The following is a 23,971-nucleotide window of genomic DNA, read 5'->3' on the forward strand; positions in this document are numbered from 1 at the left end:
AAGACCTAAAGCACACAGTGACTCTGACCTTGTCGTTACTGTAAGACTACACTATTACATTGAGGGAAGAGGTGAGGTACATTAACGTGGAACAAGTGAACTGAGGTGCATTGTGGGTATGGATGATTGGTTTAACATTCTGTAGTCATCCGAAGGGTGAGAGTTGTAGTTCAATCATGAGTCAGGGACATCCTTTAATCTCAAAATGTAATGTTTTTAATTTCTAATGCGCCAAGTCTGTATTGTATCATAAATGTTTGAGACCAAGCTTTTTTTTACTTGGCTCAGTAAACAACCACCTGGTAGGTAGCAACCACCCAGACACCCTAGTAATAATTCCTAGCACCGTAGGATCATGGTAGCAGGTTTCGAACAGGTAAGCACTTTTCACATCACATTATCTTTTCAAAATGTAAAAATGCAGTTTAATATCTTCCCTTTATATTCCACGCATCATGCCTTGCCACATACATAGCAAATCCTTCTTTGTGTCATTCTCCTGAGAAATCTTCTTCTCACCCTCTAATGGCTTGGCTGAAAGTGAGAGGTCACGTATGTCACAACACAAAGCCATTTTCGCCTCCAGCTTTGACAAAGATGATAAGCCAAGTCCCAACAGTTCATGCACCAGGTGTCCCGGTAGGGTGAAAATGAGTATACATTTACAGTTCAACGCACACCAGCCATGCAACCTTTTCATCGGCAGCAACCCTTACGCGTTTAAGAAATCGCATTCAGACCCATATTAGGAAAAAGGCAAGCTGAAACAAATGGCAGCATATGCCCATGGACTATAATTAACACTCGCATATGTTTTCAAACAGACTCAGCTCAGCCTTTATGCTGAAGTTTCCTTACAAGAAGTTTTTTCAAATTATTTTAAAGAAAGAAGTTGCGAGAGTGTAAAATATGAATGCATCTCCATCTTTGAAATGGACCACATGCCAGCAATTTAGTGAGAAGACAAACAGTGTAAAACAACAGAATAACATTAAGACTGACACTACACTGATGGACGACTGACGAAACTGATAAATTATAAATGCAGTTAATCAAAAAAAATTCAAAAAAGTACAAACATTATACATTTAAAAAATGTAACACATTACAAAGACTGTGAACTATGTAGTACTGAATTGTGGAGTTTAGGTTTTTGGGCGGGCCTGAAATCATGGCTCGATGACATACTGGAGCCACTGAGCATGACTCCGCCCCTAACAAAATAATAGGTGTGTTCGACTTCATGCTGCGCTGCGCAGACCAATCAGCGGCTGACTTGAAACGGCTGCACAAAGTTCTGATGACAACACAGCTCTTCGTGATTGGTCGTCTCACTGATGACAATGATCACGTGCGTTTCATGTTTAATCCAACCTTTAGTTCCACTAATAAACATTATAAATATATATGTTTTTATAACAGGTAACTCATTAATATATCTGAATATGTTATATTGTGCCATGTAATAAAATATAAATGAAAAGACGCTAAAGAACAAACTCTATTGGTGTTTTAATGATGTAGTGAACGTTATTTTCAGGCATATAATAATAAACAGCAATTAATATATTTGATATAAAGTGTTTCTGGTTGCAACTTTTTATTAAAAGGTTTGTTTTTATCAAATTCACCATCTAAATCACTTCATTCGCGATTTAAAAAAAGGAAACACGGGGCACACGTCACTACGGCAAGCAGCAGGTGTCCAGCTTGACAGCTCCATCTTCAGCTCCTCCCTCGACTGCAAGCAGCAAACCTCACCGATCGGTTTGCGCAGCGCCGGATGATCTCGAACACACCTAATAACTTCATCAGTGGTTCGCCTGCACAGTCGCAAGCATCCATTCAGGTTGCAACAGTATTTGACAGTTGAGAGAGATGGCAGCTTTTACACGAGTGGGCATGGTTTTAGTGGCAACAGCGGACATGCTCAGCGAGAATCCAGCTAATTTTTCCAAGATTTTAATAACTTATTTCATTAACTTGGCCTTTTTTATCATTCAATTTGGCTGGGTGGTTAATAAATTTTTTTTGTGGTGTGATAGACTCAGAACACTTATTTAATATTGCTTTAAAGGGACACTCCACTTTTTTTGAAAATAGGCTCATTTTCAGCTCCCCTAGAGTTAAACATTAGATTTTTAACTTTTTGAATTCCATTTAGCCGATCTCCGGGTCTGGCAGTACCACTTTTAGCATAGCTTAGCATAATTCATTGAATCTGATTAGACCATTAGCATCGTGCTTAAAAATGACCAAAGGGGTTCAATATTTTTCCTATTTAAAACATTGTGTACCGCAATTTTACGCAGTGCCCAAAAATAGTCTAGTCCCTGCTATTGAAAGTTACTAAGGGGACTATTTTCAGGCACTGCGTAATATCATTGCGCCTGCTGCAGCCATGTTACAACAGCAAAGTCCTTGATTATTACGCCGGAATGAGAGTATAGTCCTTGCTATATCTGCCTAGAAAATCACAACTTTTAATTTTCCGTCAATTTAAGTACACAATGTAATTACAGAAGAGTCAAGTTTTAAATAGGAAAATTTGTTTTAATTGCGATGCTAATGGTCTAATCAAATTCAATGAATTATGCTAAGCTATGCTAAAAGTGGTATGCCAGACCTGAAAATCGGCTGAATGGATTCCAAAACAGTAGAAATGAAATGTCTAACTCTAGGGGAGCTGGAAAATGAGCCTATTTTCAAAAAAAGTGGAGTGTCCCTTTAAGGGTGGTCACACTAGACAGTATTTAAGGATCTTACTGCGAGCATGAGCGGGAAGCGCTTTGTCTTTATAAGTTTGTTGGCTTCGTGACTTCATCCATCTTTGCATTTCAGTAGAGAGAAAGGTCACGCCGTGACGCACCAGTTTTCTACCGGTCACATATCTTGATGTGATACGAATTCAGTTATAAAAGTTCAAGACTTAAACTTTGATATGCAGCAAAATGTGAAATATCTTCGCACAAGCTTGCGTTAAATCATTTTATGTGGTGCATCCTGTTTGAAGTTTAAAAGCCTCAGTCCAACTTTTTGGAAATATTATTTTGTAATAACCACCAACAAGTCTCAGAATGCGTTCCAAAGAAAGTTTGAAACAACATCAGTCTATGTAAACAATGACAGTTTCTGCATGAGGCATAAGTTAATTTGGATACTAGAGATTCCTAATAACAAAGATAACAAAAGCAAACTGAGATTTTCCCAAACTACTGTACATTGAGAATGATGTCAGACCTCTTCCTGGGGAGAGATAACACAATGTCACACCAGAGTGTTCAGCGATGACTCACTGCAGAGTGGGAAGAGCACAAGCTATTTCTGTTTAAAGAGTATTTAACAGAGGAGGGGGAGACCTTGAGGACTTGTCCATTCTGTTGTCACATTTCTTCATTTGCCTGGACTGATGAGTCAAGAGGAGAGAAAGAAACCTCTTGCTCAACCTTCTAGCTGATGGAAGGAGAAAACAATAACCAACCCATCTGCTTAAGGAGATGAAGACAAACCAAAGCATAGGATTCATTTAAAGTTTGCTCGACACAAACTCTGCAAAAGTCAGTGTTTTCTGCCCCTATTTGACATGGACGGTGTCCGACTGTGCTGAAAAGCCCGACTGCACAGCTTCTCGGTTATTGACAGGTGAATACTTACATAGCTAGCATCACATTTATCTTTAATGCCAGCTATTAATTATTGAGAAGAGCTTAACATGTGCCCACAAGTCAGGTGGGTGCAACAAAGCTGGCAGACACCGAGTAGAAAATGAATCAACAGCACTTGAGCTGTAAATTATCCATTTAAATGTTTAATAAAAAACTGGGCGTCACGAAAGCAGAGAAAAACAGACTCAACTTAGCTGGTCAAATGTATAATGTAACTCAAATATAATCCCTCCCACTCCGAAGGGTTACTAAACTCGATGTCAGTGAGGTGAGCTGACCCGACCTGACCCAAACCGTGGGGTACCATGCAATAGAAAAGAGCAATAACGGTTAAGAGATACACTTAAAAGGTACAAAAGCGGTCAATGGGGCAGTATCCTGAAAAAAAGTCCTAATATGTACCATTAATGTACAAATATGTGCATTTGAGGTACCAATACATATCTTTAAAGTACCAAAATGTACCTTAGGGGTATTATTATGCACTCTTTGGGCACAAAGGTAAGGGTACTGTCCCAGTGACAGCTTTTGTACCTTTATTTCTCAAAGTGTACTTAAGTACATTGTACAAGGTATTACTATGGTTTTAGACATAGTTACATGGTATTAAGGTAATGTTATGGTTCTTCAACATTCCTACTGTACTTTTAAATATGATCAGATCTCATCATGGTTACCTTTTACCTAAAAAAAAACTTCAATTACTTTGGTCTTACTGGAATCATCTTACAACAATAAGCCTCTTTATTCTCTCGTTTCCCTCTCCTGCAGCTATAAACACCATGTAAAAACATTCATTCAAAGCTTGCATGCTTGCCGTTTCAATACAGCCATCATTCAACTCTACCACAACATCTACTTTATGTGTTTGGCTTAATCCATGGAATGATATACATTGTCTTTGTTTTCATAAGGGGCTGTGGGCTTGTTTTATTATAAGAGGGTGTGTCCTGGCTATAGAGTCCACCTTATCCCTGGCATACTGTTACCTGCTGTAGGACATGCTGTATGTCTGGTTTTAATAAAGCCTGGTTTAAAAAAAAATGTCTCTGGAAGCATAATAGAAAAAGGAAAGCTGATCGCTTTGCTGTGTGTGTGGTCTCAGAGGTACTTCAGTAAATACGGGAAGTTTGAAAAGAATAGGCCTACAGTACTGTACTGACATCTCAGGAAGCAAGAAAATATATACTGATATCACTTCATCGTTGTACCGTATTGTCATATGAATATGAATAAAAATGGTCACCTTGATTGTGCAAGTAGTGTTCTTTGATCTTTTCCTGATTTAGTGTTCAAAACTTTCAACAAACACAATCCTAACCAATAAATACACTTACATTAGGCCTACACAAAATTTGGGGTGTTGTGGAGGTGCAGGGTTCCCAAACCTTAGTTAACTTCAAATTCAAGGACTTTCCAGGTTTAATACCCTCAAATTCAAGGACTAAATGTGGGGACACATTTCAAGTGAGAGCAAGGTTACAAATCGTGTTACCTTTTAAGATACATTGTTACAGTTCCCTTTCGAGGGAACTCGTGCTGCGTCACTGCAGTGACACTTTGGGGACGCTTCCAGGGGTAAGTGCGTCTGAATGTGTATATCATATTCAACCAATGGTGAGGCTTAACGAATAAGACAGAGTGATGCGGGAGCCCCGGAAGTATATTGCTATCTGAAATATTGCCAAAGACGGCGTTACAGGGACGCAGGAAGTATGGCAAGTGAGACGCAGCGTCTCGTTCCCTTGTGACAAACACAACTATGCAAAAAAGCAGTTTGATATGAATCAACATTCGCATACAGAAGATATAAGCATTCGTGTGCCTAAAAGGCTAGAAATTTGATGGTATTATCCTACACAACACAGGGAATAATATGGATTTTTTCCAGAAAACTTCTTGCACAAAATTGATTCTAGCACTTTCAATGACCTGTATCTTGTATGTATATTTTCAAAAACTTCCCAGGGCCTTGAATTATTTCCCCTAGATTCACAAACTTTCAAGGATTTCAAGGACCCGTGGGAACCCTGGAGGTGGGCCACTATTGCAATAGTTGCACCTCTTTTCCTGCTATGTGTATTTCGATAGGACAAACACTGGAAGACATCACCAGATGACTTGAGAGTTTAAGAGGAATTAACTGCCTTGCATTTGAAACCATTCACGTAGTGTAACTCAGTAACAATGACAAAGTCATCCGAAATAGATACTGGAGATACGCACATTTAGGGATGCAACGATTATAGATTTTAATGGTACGGTTATAGTCTGATAAATAATCACGGTTGCACGGTTATTACGGTTATTATGCACTCATTTATTTTACAACATTAATGTAAAAAATCACATGAATAAATTTTTGAACAATTGCTAAATTCTTTTGTATTTTCAGTTTGTGTATTTTTTCTGTAATTCTTGGACAAATTATAATAATAATAACCTAGCAGGCTTTGACTTAAACAGTATAGGTGCCTTTTGAAACCTGTAGTAGGTCATTTTAATGATCTTTTGAATAAATGTAATTTTATATTTGGACTGAATAAATGTATATTATTTTGATTTGTTTGAAGTATTAGTAAAAATGATAAGAGCCTCTCAAAACGAATAATAACAAAGGGTCATCCTGGACTGGGTTCTGCGAGTCATTTTGTACTGGCAGCATTAACGTGTTAACTAGTGATGGGCAGTCCGGTTCTTTCCATAGATTCGGCTCTTTCGGCTCAAGCTCCGGCTCTACATTTTAGTGATGGCAGTCCGGCTCTTTTTATAGATTCGGCTCTTCTGGCTCGCCTCCCTTAGAAGAGCCGGCTCTTACGGTCCCACCCCTGCCTGCCTCTGAAGATTCGGCTCTGCTCGTTCACTACAAAGAATCAGCTCTTAGAGCGGCTCGTTCGCGAACGACCCATCACTAGTGTTTACTCATGCTATTAATTCATAAATCATTAACGCGTTAAAATAATTAAACGTTATTGAACCCCGCCCGGATTTGATCCGCGAGGAGGAGGTTTTTAATGCTGCACAGACCGATTGGAGTGTGGCTCTTTCACGCACCCGTGCAGGCACGCATGCACACACACACAGACACACAGACACACAGACACACACACACAGACACACAGACACACAGACACACACACACACACACACACACACACACCAGATGCACGAACAACCAAGAGACGTGTCACGCGCACATATTCTTTTAAATGCGGAGCTTTGTCATACAGTGCGCTAACGAGCATGTTGCATGCCGCACGCGGCTCTTGGTGGTTCGTGGATTTGGTTTGTGTGTGCGTGCGTGAAACAAATACACGCGGTGTAGCGGAGGCTTTACGGTTACTTAACCGTGACATTTTAAAGCGCGGTTAATAGTGAAACCGGTTAATCGCTGCATCCCTACGCACATTACAATATCGATGCTGAAACGATATATTGTGCAGCCCTAACTAAAATGCAGTGTGATATAACAGATAGATAAAGGTGTGTGCACACCAAAGCGTTTAAACTAGGGCTGTGAATCGATTAAAATTTTTAATCTAATTAATTACATACTCTGTGATTAATTAATCTAAATTTTATATGAAAGTATTAAATATTTATGTAATATGCTAAGGAAATAAAGTGCCTCAGGAAGATTATTTAACAAAAGTTTAACAGTGCAATATCAATTGCAGGGCTTTTTTGTGCAATTGAACATAAACCTTAAATAAAGAACCCGACAGGTGGATGACATCAAAGTACCGCGAGAGCATTTAGGAAGCAGTCTTCTGTTATGATTTCTCGAACTGCTCTCACGGGATTTGGATGTCATCTGCTTCTTGGTTCTTGTGGTGCCACATAAAAGTGTACTCACTAGTTTAAAAAACCCGTTTTATCAGCCACTGGTTAGATCAACGTAGCAGTCAAAAACGGGACGCGAGTAATCACGTACTAGAGAAATCATTTACCCACAAAATACAGGACACCTATACTGTGCAAAGACATACGTTAATTGGCTGTTTGGTTTTCTGATCCCAATCTTCATCATTCCGCTAAGCCAAGTCAATCTCCATTGGTCTTTTACACATTTATCGATCTCCAAAACATCGGAGCCTTCCTGCATTATAAGTATGTCCTTGCTAGCTGAAATAAAGTTTTACCTCATCTTACGCGCTACAGCCAGAAAACCCGGAGTGGATCCGGTGCGTAGTGAATACAGAACACTTACAGTGGAGAGAGGAACGTGATTTTGCTCCACACCAGGCTTTGATCACATCCCACTTAAAAAGATGAATACACGTCGTCTTTATGAAAAGTGAATTTAATAATTTTGCAAGTCCGTGTAACGACGGGGAACTTTACTCCATGTGCTTTGTATGATGTGGTACTTCAGAGTGGACGAACTCTATGATATGCTAATTATTTGCTGCAGACGTTGCATACTTTATTTTTATCATCACTTCCATCAGGCCGTTTTTTTATAAGTAAATGTTCCAGTCAATGATCCAGTCACCGCCAGCGCGTTCTCGTCTACCTCCTTTATTTTACAGTCAAATGGTGGCTAGAATGTATCCAGGTTCAAAGGTCAATACGGAATGGATTAATCTGCGTTATTTTTTTAACGCGTTATTTTTTCTCAGATTAATTAATTGAACTAATGCGTTATTTTCACAGCCCTAGTTTAAACGTGGCTGAAAACAGTAGGCGGACGCTGACTGCCAGCTTTTTTTAAAGTGAGTGCTTTAGTTGCTGTCATACGATGCGCTGGTTGGTTGTTGCAATATTTGTCCTGCCCTACACCACGGTGATTAGACCACTGTGTGAAAACTGACATTGACGAGCTGAGTTTTACACTCACAGTTGAATATTTTTCAACTCTCGGCGCGGGAGCACTAAAAATTTGACTAGCGCTGGCTTTCCGCGTGAAAAAACGCCAGCTGGCTTTTTTGAAAAACCCTGCGCTTCCATTGGAAACAACTGAAAACATACACCCACCACCGGCGTAAAAGCTTTGGTGTGCACGCCCCTTAAGAACCCCAGCCCTAAACCTAGCCTTAAAATCTGGTTGAAGGGAACATTGTCCAAACCACAAAAAAAAGGATGTTGATCGAGAAACATCATGTCCTACGTGGCAAAAACATGGTTACTCAATTCGCCAGCTGATTGCTTTGGAAGTACAAATCAATACTGAACTCTTTCGGTTTAATTCATTATCACCCAGAGCGTCTAGATGAAGACAGCGCTGCAGCCAAACTGCAATTATCACCTTGTTTTTCTAATCATGCCATTACAACAAGCCAGCAGAAGCCTTTTACAAAAGTTTATCCCTGGCGAATGAGGTGTTGGATTTTCTCCCTGATCTTGCAAAGTCATTTTTAGAGAATTGTTTCTGAACACATTATAATGTATATATTAATGTATTGCTGAAACACGTTAGAAAGACTTTGAACTATGTAGTACTGAATAGTGGAGTTAGACAATTTTTCTAGATTTTTGTGTTCAGGATTATTTGGGTTGGGCTAAAACGATGGTTCGATGACACAATGGAGCCACAGAGCATGGCCACGCCCCTAAAACAATTGTGAGCATCCATTTAAAGGTGCAGTTTGTAACTTTTAAAAGGATCTCTTGACCGAAATAGAATATAATATACATAACTATATTATCAGTGGTGCATAAAGACCTTACATAAATGTACCGTTATGTTTTTATTACCTTAGAATGAGACATTTTTATCTACATACGCAGAGGGTCCCCCTACATGGAAGTCGCCATTTTGTGCCGCCATGTTTCTACAGTAGCCCTTAACGGACAAACTTTGTTTACTTGGTTGTCTGCGCCGATGACATGTTTGTCCTGTGGTGGCTACCATAGCTTCTCTATGCGTTTCAGATGCGAGGGGTGAGCCATGGACTGAGCCGTTGGTTGCAATTTGCAACCCTACCACTAGATGCCGCTAAAATTTACACACTACACCTTTAAGTTGTAGCTGTATCTGAAAGTTGAAAGAGAAGGCAAACTTCCCGCGAATGGGAGTGGTTTCAGCTGTGACAGCGGACACGCCCCCAGGGTTTAAGAGTAGAGAATGCTGCCCATTTTATTTACTTGTTGATTTTTTAATCATTCAAATTTGTCTATGTGGTTATAACACAATTTTCTGCACTGTGATATTTACGATCACTTTACACAGACTTAAAGCTCCATCCAGACAGCTCTGGTTCTTCATGACAAAAGGCAGTGTTTCAGAAAAGCCTCAGACAATCAATTAATTTCAATCCAATGTTGTTTTCTGTCTGCTAATCCCCTAGGAAATCAATTAATGGTAGGCCTCAGCTGGAAATGTAATATTGATATGATGTCAGTGCCGGGTAAACATATTAGAAAATGAATGGAATGGGGAAAGTGTGTGATTTCTGCAACCCAAGCATAACTGGCTAAAACGACTGCTTTTCCCAAACACTGCCTGTGCCTGCCATTGGTTAGATTAACAGATTCCCATGAGTCCCAAACTCATGCCATTAATTGAGGCAATGCTGCTGTGTTGGGCTGGTCAAGACACAAATAAAAAAAATATTTTAGGGTTATATAATGCTTACAATTTGTACAGAAATCAGCCTACACTTCGCATCTTACACAAAGAAAAAGTATATCAGTACATCATTGCTAATGTTCTCCCAATGTTCTGTCATTACAAATTCAAAAAGTGGTTCAAGGTTAACCACAGTGGATGAAGTTAGGGAACACAACAAGGAATGTTGTCCCAAGCCCAAGGTGCTCTAAGGTGTAGCCTGGCCTCAAAGGAAAAGGGGCCCGACCATAAACAAAATTTGTCCTGGGCCCACAAATTTTACAAGCCTGTCACATAGTCTTCCAAATGTGCATGTAGGTCTGACCTATGGCCTCTTTCTTCTCCTGTCAACACAAAGCGAGAGACTCATTGGCCATGCATAAACACGTAGTCTCGTTCACTCAGTGAGAGTGATGAAACATAACCCTCATTGAGGAATGTAGTGACCACACCAGTGTTTGCCTAGAGGAATGAACCTTTCCACACAGAGGCATCAGAAATAAGGCCATTAAATATATAAAATGGCTTAAACCAACAGAAGATTAGACAGAAGATTTTCCTAAAGTCAAAATGGTGTGAAAAAGAGGGTGACCAATCAAAGATTGATGCATGATGCTGGACACCAACACTGCAACATACAATACATCTCAAAGATCAAAGTAAAACAAAAAAAAAACAGTAACCCCCCAACAGTAACTGACCTGCATCATGAAATCACATGTAGTAAAAACAACCGTGTCTGCTGTCACTTTTAGTATGAAGGCCACCTGTCACCAGTTGTGGTCTTCTTCACTACCCTATGAGGCAATAAAGATATAAAAGCAACTCCCCAAACTAATCAGATGTCAATATGTGTGCCAGACCATCTTGGAGTCAAGTCTACTCTTTGGAAAACACCAGCTTGTGGTTACTAATGGTCTTTGATATGGTTTGCATGCTCCAGTCCAACAATCGCCATTGAGATGAATTATGGGAATGCTAATAAACATGTCTCTCCAGGACCTTTTGTATAAAACGAATTGTAAGTAGCATTCAGGAATATCTATACAACAGCAGCCAGAGTACAGTCAGAAAAATGTCTGGGCTGACGTGAGCATCATCAACATTAACAAGATCAGGATTTATCTGGCCAACAGAAGAGGTGTGCAGCGTGAATCCCATCAGCTCGATGCTGACATGATTGATGGAAGTAATTACCACAAGGAGCTGCATTTAGATCTTCCTAATAGAGGGAGCATCAAGGGATCCAGCGTCTGGGAGAATCAAAAGGATAAACGCTGTCCTCTGGAAATGTTCTCCTACTTGTGCTTGGGTCCTTCTCTGCCTTTATGTCAAAACCTGAACTTTCATTCTTGAGCTCCGGGTACAGCCAACGTGCCAGAGGCATTTGGAAAGCGCAGTCGGATTTCAAAGACGTTCCCACTGCATTCTTCGTTTTGACCAGGTGACACATCTGCGCTTTAACCACTTTAAAGTCAACTTATCCATGACGTGGTATGATCAAGGGCGCCACTCTTCTGAAAAGCCACTTGATTTAACTTTAATCTTAATGACTTAGCATCTTTCTACTCCAAAAAGGCTCTGAGGTAAACGAATAAACTTCTTTTTGTAGTTTAAAGTGCTTATTTTCACAAAGACGTGTATGGTCTACCGAACAGATTACGCTTCACTTGTGTATTTAAGGCGCTCAGCTGTGCAGTTAAAGAATGGTGGTTTAACAAGGCATGTCTGAAAGTACAGTGGCACGGCAGACAGAAAAGAGGTAAATGCTTTCACAAAAGGCCCTTGCATGGTGTTCAGGTATCAGGTGATTTATTTAAGCCCAGCTCTGAGATCATTCAACTCCTGAAGGAATTCAACAAGTAAGAAAAGCCCTGGTTTGTGTTTAGACAGGCTCAACAAGAACACTCTGTGCCAAGGATCATTAGGGATGTAACGGTATTATAAATTTCGTGGTATTGCGGTAGAAGATTTTCCCGGTACCACCGTGGTCACATGATCAGTAAAACGTTAGGTCTTCCGGGCAACACGTGTAGTTTTTTTCCGGTCAAGTAAAGGGAGTGGAGGGACGCGGGAACTACAATTCCCATAATCCCATGCGTGCTACTCTGACGCCTCTCTACAAGTGGAGCGGCAATGGCGGAAGCAAAAGAAACACGGATTTTAAATCTGATGTGTCGAAAAAGTTCGCGTTCGCTGTGACAAGAAACGAGGAAGGACAAAATGTGATGGACATTCAAAAAACGAGTGAGTAAAAATCCGTGAATGAGCAGAGTGTGTATGCCGTTTCTCAATTAGAAGGTTGCAGCCTCCTTAGGTTGCATATGCAGGCTGCATCCGTCATTAAACGCCTGGTGTATTTAAGTTAACTGAGTATTACATTCGCAAGTCATAAGCGTGTTACAATAATATACGATTTAATAAGAATAATAGTCAACTTGAAAAATGTTAATATTTTGAAATAAGACGGTCTTCATTACGTATGCAGCCTACAAATGCGACTCATAGAGGCTGCAGACTTCCGATTGGGAAACGCGCCCCTGTATTAAGTCCAGCTACAATAAGTAAGCAATTTTCATTTTTTACTGGGTTGCTTTTGTTTTCAGGAATTGACCCATCTTAAAACCCATCATCTTTTCTTGATTCTACAATCACAACCGTTGCTTTCATAGGAGTACCAAGCATTAGCATTAATATTAATAATAATAAAAACTAGGTCAATTGAGGGAGTCACTCAATTCTTAAAACCTGACTGATTGGGAGTTGTTTAAAGTCGACAAACTAAAATGAAACTTAATTTTTTTGTCCTTTTTATGAAAATTGTAAACACTTAACTACACTTTGTACATTGTAATGTTCAGTCTTGTTTAATAAACACTTATGGGAGTTTTTCCAAGTCTTAATTTGTTTTGTTTTCTTCCTGCAAATGTTTCAATAATTACCGTACCGTGGGCATCATACCGAAATACTACCGTACCGTGATTTTTTGATACCGTTACATCCCTAAGGATCATTGGGTAATATTTCACCACAAAAGAAAATGTTATTTTTTCTATAAAGAAAATGTTGTCGAAGGATGGGATATATATGGGAAAAAGATGACAGAATAACATGGCGGATATTGGATTTTGCCTAAAATTTGTAATTGACTTAATAATTGATTTATACTTAAAAAAATATAAATATACACATACATATTATTGTGACTTTAGATTCAAAAATGACCGACATTTCAACAGTTTTCGTGAGGTCCCCCTTAATGCCCCTTTGCCTCAAGCGCCTTGTTTTAGTAATAACCCAGTCTTGACACCTCAGTGTCTCAGGTCAGAGGATGGATGACTTTAAAAAAATAAGATGCCTCATAAACATTTGGGCTCCTCCGGGCTGAACATTTAGAATTACCAAATACGACCATATGAAATTCTTTAAGTCATTAAAATCTCTGTCTAAAGTGACAGATGGGTCACCTACATTATAGCCAGTCTAAAATGGCTCAACTCTGCTCATTCAGCTGTGAAAGAAGAAATAGCTATTCAAAAATATTTGTTTAAAACCGTTATACAATCCTGCTGCAACGGAACCCAAGCGAGTGGAGTGCTTGTTGGAGTTTTGTTGTTGTCTAGGGAGAGAATAAATGAGGCAATGTATAGTACAGAAGAATAATGAGTCTTCTGTAATGACTGTTAAGGTAAGTAGGTATTTGTCACAAGCCCCTCACATTCCACAAACACAGCAACTTGAGCCAAGCACTATCTCTGTGCCAATATAGAGGGTGAAAAGATACAAATGAGTGGGCAACCTCAAAAACAAAGATTGATTATCTCAAAGTGTTGTGAAGTGTTAGTTAAAGATGTACTCTGTAATTGTTTGTTTACGATGCTCTGGCTGATGTGTCAGATGAATTGGACAAACTGACACCCGTGAGTGAGAGTGACCCAATGGGGGTTTTAATGGCCAATGTCGATACCGATATTAAGAAAGGCCGATATGAGGCCGATAACAAAAGTGTTATTACAGTAAATAAGAGACAAACAGAAAATTGGCGAAAGTAAAAATACATTTGTTATGCATAACATTTATAATTATAAAGTACTTAAAGGCGGAGTCCATGATGTTTGAAAGCCAATGTTTATATTTGAAATCACCTAAACAAACACGCCCCTACCCCAATAGAATCTGGACCTTCTGTTGATAGACCCGCCCCACACATACGCAACCCGGCATTTAATTTGATTTGATTGGCTATAAGTGTGTTTTGGTTGTCGGCCCGTCTCCTTTTCCAAACCGTTTTTCAAACATCGTGGACTCCGCCTTTAAAGGGGTGGTTCAATGGTATTTCATGCATTCTGACTTATTAACACAGTTATAGAGTTGTTTCCTCATGCTAAACATAGGCAAAGTGTCAAAAAAGCAGTTGGGCTTTACAGAGTATTTGCACTTCGAATTAGAGGTCTTCACGGGTCCACTTAGATCCGAAAACCCGAGGTCCGACCCGAGACCTGATCGAGTTCGGGTCTAAAAGTTTCACATGTGCCTCGGACACGGGTCGGGTACAATAATAGCGGCATCGGGTCTCGAGTAATTTAAAAATGAATGTGTTTTTTCTGAACGGACCCGAGAAGACCCGAACTCTCTCGCCTGTGTGCGTCAATGTCCTTTTCAAACTTCTCATCTGTTTGCCAAGAGCGCTTTGCGACATTGTGTGGTTGTCGGAAGGTTCATTTTCGTTGAGACAAACATGTCAGTCAATTATAAATGTACATTTTAGCGGTTACGTTGGTGTCGTCGTCAGATAACAAAGTAAAACGAATGAAGCAGCTCGCCAAATTGGTTGCAAGGCCACCGGAGTTTCTTTCTGTCTGACTGCTGTGCGTGGGTCTGCAGAATGCACACACATCAGTGCCGTTTACATCCGGCTCCATTCGGGTCGGACTCGGGTCTAATTTTCTCGGGTTTGTCTCGGGTCGGGTCTTTCTTTAAAAAAAATGTATTTATGCACGTCGGGTTCGGGTATGAAGTACTCGCTCCTCCCGCAGTAGTAACTCCTCCTTCTTCAGTTTTTCGTACGTTATCGGAAAGAATCAGTAAAGCTAATCTTTCTTTTATAAATTTGATTAAACTAAAGACTCTTCGGAGATATAAAGGATGTAATAATACTCTATAACATCACAAATGCAGAAACAGCGTGTGTTATGTGAGCTTTAAAACATATTTACAAGACATAATTAATGTGGATCTGACATCTCAGGGTACCGTTTGAATAAGTGTGTTAAACTAGTGTTAAACGTCATGTTAAAAAGTAAATAATGATTGGTCATTTTACTGTCAGACCTCGGCTTTACATTGAGTGACACTGACGGACGGTACATTCACACGGGGCGTAATGGTTCCCATTCACTTTTAATGGGTGACGTCATGCGTTGCCGAACTGAATTGTGGATCCGTCTGCGCCGCGTCAGTTGAACATTTCTCAACTTTTTAAGCTTCAACTTGTGCGTCAGACAATCAAATGGCCTTATGCAAATAACCTAGGCAGAGCCAGCCAATTACGTTTATGGAAGACCGGAGCATGCGTTGCGGCCACTGTGATTGGCTGTTGGCTACGCTCCAGACAAGCCTTCCGTCAAGCGTCAAGGCTTTTGCCCCGTGTGAATGTACCGTGAGTTTCTTTTTTTATTACAAACATCAATAAAAAAAGAATGCCCATAATAAAAAAGTCCAAATATCGGCCTCTGCAATATATTTTCCTATCACTAGTAAAAAGTTTCCATTTACAAATAGCTATGTTTCCATCACCCTGATTTCATGCACATTTTAAAGTATCACATCAGAAACAAGTGATTGGAAAAAATGACAAATTTTGAATAAAAATATCTTAATTTGCAAAAACATTTTTACGCTTGCTTGAGGTTTTTTTTTACTAGTAAATGCTAATAATAAGAGATAGAAACACATTTGCCATTTAAATTCTGACATAGCGAACATTAAACCCATGTGGCAACTTGTAAATGCACATAATTTTTTGCAAATTTTGAAAAGATTCGCTTCATGTCATGAAAATCCATCTTTGACATTGTAGAAATGCACCTTATGTGTAGCCAGCTGTGATAAATGTATTCCTGGTGACAGTATCTAGCAACTAAAGATAATAAAGATTACAGAAAATAAATTTAGATCATCATGTGATCTCAATATGTCAGCTGACCCGCTTCCGGTAAAATAAAAAATATTTATCCCATTTAAGTGTATGATTTTAACATACTTTTTAAGATACTATTTATTTCTTCATGTGCTTCATTTTTTTATTGAAGGCACTCAGCGAGCACACCATCGAAACTATTACACTGCTATTGTGGCGATTCAACAACTACTGTAAGACTGAAAAGCAACAGGAAGCACTAAACATAGCTGACATGTTCCTCAAACTGACAGCTTCTTTCCATGAGTATTACCCTTGAGCCCTGAGATCAGCGATGACAGCGAGATAGCTAAAGGCAAAGGGAGTCCTCCTCTATTCCAGATTTTTCATAGACTTAGCGCAAGCTTAGGAAGAAAGAATGTCATTAAACTATTGCCATGATTAAGATCTCTTCCTGCTTAATGACAGCTCCCGTACCCATGTAATGTAAATACAGCTCGGAACAGGGCCAAGCTGTCACTGATGCAGAAACTGAGTGGTATGCTGCATCCCTGATCAGATGGGCAACGTCTGAGAGCTGCCTTGAAAAGGTTATACCTGCAGGCTATGAATTACCAAATGCTGTTAAAATCAGACAAACCATTGAATGACTATGGAAGTCACAGCCCTTCAACAAAGATTTACAAGAACCACTTTTGGTTTTAGAACTGAGTGGTCACACACGTTACCAAAATTACCAAACCACTTCAAAAGAAATGTTTTTCAGTCATACAGTATAACTAAAAAAAATATTTCTCTTAATTTTATACAGTATACATATTCTTGAACATCTTTACATTAGGATCTTAGCATCTTTGAATGTGAATTAGGTCCCTAAATACTTGTTGGACTCAAGGGAAATTCTTGGGAACTTTTGGGATAATGCAAGTAACTATATATCACATGCTATGTAAGTGTTTTTTGAATATTTTATTACAAAAAAATTGCCTTTAAAATGTAAGACTGGCTTAATGTGAAAAAGCATTTCGCCCACAGCAAGATCTGTTTGTTATAGCTACAGATGATTCTGTCTGGTTGGGGGTTGTGGTTCACAATACAGCTCTTATCAGTTTCAGCTTCCTTTTTTTACACCTCCTCTGGTTAAGCAAACACAATGGGACACAAACAACTACACACAGCTCAGCAAATGCACAGAACATGCCTTTGCGCATACGTACGTTTATGCATACTTAACATGAGGCCAGCTTTGTTTTGGCACGGGAAGGTATTTGGCCCTGTGATCCTATGCAGTTTACAATGAGCACACATTAATCCATCTTTCTTGACACATCCTCTACAGGAGGCACCAGGTTAACCCCTACTGTTTAGCTGATGTGTTATCTTAACCGTGATGTAATTTCCTCCTACACAAATTCTTTTATGATTACATCAAGTAGGGAAATTATGGATCATTTGGCTTGTTAAAGTTGATTTTCTTAACAAATAGTCTTTAAGCAGAGCACACACACACAAAAAATTGTTGGGGTGTTTCAACCCATGGTTGGGTAAAATATGGACAAACCCAGCCATCGGTTTAAATCAACGTATGCCGAGTTGTTTTAACCTCAATTAATTCAAACCATTGGTTGGGTCTGTCCATATTTTACCCAACCATGGGTTGAATCCCAGCAGTTTTTAAAGTGTACAATATGTTTTTAAATTACAGCCTTACAGCTCTTTAAAATCCTTTTCTAGGTCACAAGGGGTTGCAAAGGCTTTGCATGTGAAATGAATGTGTGGCACGACTGTGTGCTTAACTGAACGTGCACAAATTTTCTCACCTTCATCACCTTTCAGAGGTTCACTTCATAACAGAGCAAAGGAGCAGAGCTACAAAAGCATATGGGCTCGGCCTAATAAACAGGCAGGGAAAGAATTTTTAGGCAATTACAGCTAAAATCTTTTCCTGGGAAACAAAAGCTTAGTCCTGCAAAAAAAAAAGACACAGCTAGCACAAATATGTAATAATAACCCTTACTTGTCACAGGAGTTTAAAGCAATCTGATCAGATCAAAGAGCTGGTAATTTCATAAATCATGTCCTTGGCTTTGGCTCAAAATCCAAGACCATGGCACATACCGATACAGAAACTTTAAACTATTATAATGTTCTTTGTGCTTTTCTTTTTTGCAATGTGTGTGTGCATTGAAAACATCAACTGTTTCAAGCAAGTAGGGGTGCACGATTAATCTCATGCAGTTATCATCATCAGTAAAGCCAGTTCCGTGCAAATAGGCTTCACCCCCCTTTAGATGGAGGGGCATTTACTACATACTGTAGTTTACTGACAAGCTAGGCAATATCGCGTTCATTATAGCAGGCGATTAGTCCGCGATTATGAACGCGATATTGCCTAGCTTGTCAGTAGATGCATTTCCATTACCCTTTAAATTGTGCAAATTAAAGTAGCGATAGAAAATGCACCCAATGGACGTCAATTTCGCCTAAACTCACATATATCGCCAAAAGGTTTTTACACTCGGCTAAAGTAGTTTTTTAGGCAATTCAAACACGGAATATATCGCAAAACTGCAACTGTTTTTCCACATTTACAGGTCACCTGACATGTGTAAATGTCACATGATTATTCTTTAAACATGGCGTGGTATGGTTGGTTGGAGGACAAGAAAGAGGAGGCGTCTTCATGCGGCACCACAAGAACCAAGAAGTAACATGACATGAAAATACCGCAAGAGCGATTCGGGAGTCGACTGCTCTGTATGCTTTACTTTTTTGAGTCGCTCTCGCGGTATTTTGATGTCATACGCATGTCGTTCTGTGCGGCGCCATATGAGGCCAAACACACTCGCCGGTTTTTGGAATTACTTATTGCAAGAGAACAAAATTACGTTTTAGTCGCATTACATCAGTTAATGGTCATCATTTCACAAATAGTTTTTGTCGAAAAAAAGTTTTGTGCTAATCAGCAATTGGAATTCACAGGGCTCAACGCAAATATTTTTTTATACTGACCCGATTGGGTAGTGGTTCAGGTTTTCACTTGTCCTGGCCCCACCAAAAAAAAATTCAGTGTCACATATTTAAAATAATAATTCAAAAGTCAAATATATTTGTATACATATTCATTATTTGTTAAGACAATTGGCTAATTCTGAAATTTCAATAGTTCCAGATATATTTTTAATAGTTCCAGGTATATTTTCAATAGTTCCAGGTATATCAGTATTAACTGTGCACAGAAATGGAGAACTCGTATCAAAGAAATCTTTTTGTATGGAAGATAATGAACCAATATAAATAAAACTGTGTTATTAATATGCTGTGTTGATATATGTTTCTCGATGCGCTTAAAATTATCTTCATTCATACGTCTCGCCATTAAGTTCATTGGACCAGATGAAGGGTTATCGGCAATATGTGCTATCGCTTTTCTCATGAGATTTGAGGTTTTGTTTCAACAAAAAGTTGTCTGCTTTACCTGAATACTGACGCCAAACTGTGCAAAACAGGCATTGTTTCTTTCAGCAAGTTTTTCTCAATTAAATGTCTTCTTCCAATCAAAAATGTTAAATAATTACGTTTTCATTTGGAATCATAATTAGATGGCGCCGGCCATAAATGTTTCTTTGCTCTACCAGCTGACGTAACATGCAACACCACCAATAAGGTAGGAGAAACCTCATGACATTGCTGAGAAGTTAATGTTCCCAACCCTTAAAATGTATCTCAATGGTAATATTGAATAAGAATACATACAGACAAACGGCCACAGGCAGAAAATATATTTTAGTGACTGAGGCCAAAGCACTGGCCTAATCGTGCCACTGACAATACTGTTTACTAGCCCGAGCGTCTCTCAAACTGGCCCCGGGCCACCGAGCAGTCCTTTATGTTGAACCCTGATCCAGCTAGTGAACTACAGCTCTGTGTTAAAAAAAAAGTCGCTCCATCTGAAAGCAGGTGATGGTGGTTTACTAGAAATTATGGAACCAGCTTTACTGATGAGATGCGCATTACAATTGCATGCAATTAATCGTGCAGCCCTAAAGCAAGTCGGGCAAAAAAAAGTCATAGATCTCAACAGCACACTTTTACCTTTATATACAATAACATTGGTATTTAGTTAGTTAAATAGTTGTGAGGTACAGAGGCCAGTCTCACTGAAGCTGATGTGGGCCAACATGCAGAAACACAGAAGCACTGATCTTGGTTGGAGAACAACATAAGAGTTATTACACATGTGTGAAATTATAACAGATAACTGGGGTAGCTTGTGTGGATGCACTTCACAACTGTGAAAAAAAGCTTTTAAAACCTTTTCGCCAACAAGCTTATTATTATTCATACAGAACCTGACCTCTGAACTCAACCGCTGTCCTTCATACATTTTAAGTAAAACTGGCTATGGCAAACAGGGATTTTACAGATTTTTTAATAGTTAAACATAATTTTACTCTTATATAAATGCCCGTAGACATTGCCTACCAGCAATCTGCATGTGTATTTGCATGGGAACGCAAACAACGACGCAGAAGTATAAATGACAACTGGCGCATAGCCTACTACGACGTAGAGGCTTTGACCTAGTAAAAGTATAAATCACACCTAATCGTCAAAGAAAATAATCAAATCAGCTTCAGTATTGGAGAGGTTTCCAAATTTGGTCTCCAATCGTTCCTAACATGTTACAATTGTACTTGACGCGTGTATCCGAGTCTGACACCACAGTCAAAAAAACTCAGAGCAAAATATTTTCATCTGTAACTGGTCAATACTTTTTACAGGGAGGACACAAACATACTAGATGTAGTTGGGGGAAGGGTTATTGTGACCAAGGCTACTTGGACAATCCATTGTCCAGATTCCAGAAAGCTTTGAAAGAGCTCCTATTACCCAAAGGTCTGGTGAATAGCTGATTAGCATGTCTTCTAATACTGACCTTTTAGCCTCATTACCATCAGTAGTCCAATGGTAAGCACCACTAACTATTGAGGAACAGTGACTCAAACCAAGCATCTCTTAATGTTCCCAGAAGACATTGCAACATTCATCTCTTTTATCACAGTACACATCTTCAATTCAACTAATAGATCAATGAAATACTAATAATGTCAGATCTACAGATGACAGATGATCCTGAACCAAACCAATCCACTCCTAACTGTATGAATTATGTTAAGCTGTTAAAGCAGCATTTGCGCGCACGCACACACAGAAACCTAATGTTGTCAAACACCAAAACACCATTTCTGGGAATCATAGGCATGTTTAAAAGCCTTAGTTTTGCCAACTTTCAAACTTGTGTAAGTCAAGCCTCATATCAAAAAAGTGTGAGAGACTTTTGACATATGTCTATAAAACAAAACTTGGTAGTGTCTCTCAAACAACCTGTCACAAAGTTTTAGTCCCCGGGGTTCCATTTGTTTAGCATGTGATCCTACAGAATATAATTAATAACAAAATGTCCTTGCATAATTTACCAGGATAACCATAGTTACCGCCAAAACACCATAGTAACCGCAATTACTGAATTGAGACTACTGTGATATTAGTCATTTCTGTCATCAAACAACTTGACATTCTGCGTAAACTATAGTTTACATACAGTACAATAGTTTGTTATGTAAAGGTTTACAGACGCTGTTCTCGTTCTGTAAATCTTTACACAACACACGGAAAAGTAAAGTTTGTTATTGTCCGCAGCATGTTTTCCAGTCCTGTGTGATGTTTAACCAGTCGTGAAGTTTCTTTGATCCTGACTCACTCACCTGAGACACGAGCGGGATGAGTGTTTGCTCCACCGAGCGAGTTTGGATCTCGAGCCCGCAATCAAAGTTCCCACCGCCGCACGGAGACGAAGCCATTCCCGCCGGTCAGACCCTAATGCTCACGACAACTCCCGAGTTTGATACGAGTCTATAAATACTGCAAGCGCGTGTTTGGTGTAGTTTAAGAGCACGCGATTAATATCACCCGCTTCCACATGCACGTTTCTCCTCTGTGTTGTTCACTATTATCCACGCGCGCCGCCTCTGATTGACAGACTATACGTACATGCAATATACCTAACAACAACCACAGCACTGCTGCAGCCACCGGCGAGTGAGAGAGAGAGAGAGAGAGAGAGAGAGAGAGAGAGAGAGAGAGAGAGAGAGAGAGATTTGAACTTTCTTACTTTTTTACCTTTTCTTTATATTACCAGTAATATAGTATTATTTTAAGATATTGTTTTTGATCAATGCACTTCATTAAATTATTTTTATCGAATTTAAATTGACATTTAAAACTAATTTTAATGAGTCTTTATACTTAATATTTATTGCTTGGCCCCATTAAATCAAAAATGTACTTTGTACCAGTAATATGTACCAGTAATATAGTATTATTTTAAGATATTGTTTTTGATCAATGCACTTCATTAAATTATTTTTATCGAATTTAAATTGACATTTAAAACTAATTTTAATGAGTCTTTATACTTAATATTCATTGCTTGGCCCCCATTTAATCAAAACTATACTTTTGTGGCTTTAAAAACAAACACTATGACTCATTTATCACTGTACTTTGAGATATTCTCTATAGAGTAACATTGTCTCTCTAATACCACCTGCTGATGACTAACAGAAATCATGGATCATGGCTATATTTTTAAAAATGGTGTGAGTTCTTTATAACTACAAACCAGCTTTCCACCTTCAACATATTATATGGTACATGCTAAAACTAGTGATTTCATTATGTTATTTCCATAACTAAAGTGTTTCACACACGGATCCACAAATGCTCGGGATGCTGTGTATTTTCATGCTGCTGCTGAAGTAACAATAGTCCATTTATTAAATGCTAATTGAAGTTACTAATCTCATCACAAATGCAGACCGTGCTCCAAATGTCTCGGTCTCTGCATGGATTTCTCAGTCTGCTGGCTGTTAAGAAAGAAATTAAGCAAGTCTGATCAACTGATTTTATTAAGATTTCCGCTTTCTTGTTTTTTCACTTTAAACTCTTTTAAAGTGCTAGACTCTGTTTACAAAAGCTGTGAGTCTGACCTACTTCATATACTGTATTTGTATTCCCTATGGCAGTGGTCTTTAACCTTTTTAGGCTAGGGACCCCTTAATGGATAGAGAGGAAGAGCAGGGACCCCCCAGTACATAGGACTGTATTTACTGTTATTCATCATACATCAGTTATTATGGTTACGTTATAAAGAGACTATAATAAAAAAGTTTGGCATGGGGTGAGCGTGGCACAAACTAAAGCGAGGTTAATTGTTACACGACTACTTTACATATTTATTCATTTGGTCTTCTGTGAATTAGTAAAAAGTTTTAATGTCTTTTGGTTAAAATATTGAACAAAGAGTGTTTTGAAGGCATGAAAGTAAATTTCTTCATTCTATGTTTTTTTTATGTCTGAGTTGGGTGTGTAAGTTACCAAATCCAACCTTATATTATTTTAATCACTGTCTTGTTACACAAAAAACATAACACCATTTTAAGTCTTAGTAACTGATAGCTGGGATTGAAAACATTTTAACACAGTGGAGTTAGTTGTAACACAGTGTTACAATCATGCCTCAGGTATACAATGATAATGAAATAAAAACAATGC

The 23,971-nt window shown here is 38.9% G+C and overlaps 1 protein-coding gene across 1 annotated transcript in view; it reads right to left on the reverse strand.

Annotated features, from left to right (window-relative positions):
- ctnnal1 (catenin (cadherin-associated protein), alpha-like 1) overlaps positions 1-22,445 on the reverse strand; it is a 77,614-nt gene extending 55,169 nt beyond the window's left edge. Inside the window, exon 1 of the mRNA XM_055219469.2 lies at positions 22,123-22,445. Within this exon, the coding sequence (XP_055075444.2) occupies positions 22,123-22,218 (96 nt within the window). The 5' untranslated portion in view covers positions 22,219-22,445. The remainder of the gene's footprint in view (positions 1-22,122) is intronic.
- Positions 22,446-23,971: the final 1,526 nt, after the last annotated feature.

This window comes from Misgurnus anguillicaudatus, chromosome 20 (assembly GCF_027580225.2).
Source record: "Misgurnus anguillicaudatus chromosome 20, ASM2758022v2, whole genome shotgun sequence".
NCBI classification, from domain to species: Eukaryota; Metazoa; Chordata; class Actinopteri; order Cypriniformes; family Cobitidae; genus Misgurnus; species Misgurnus anguillicaudatus.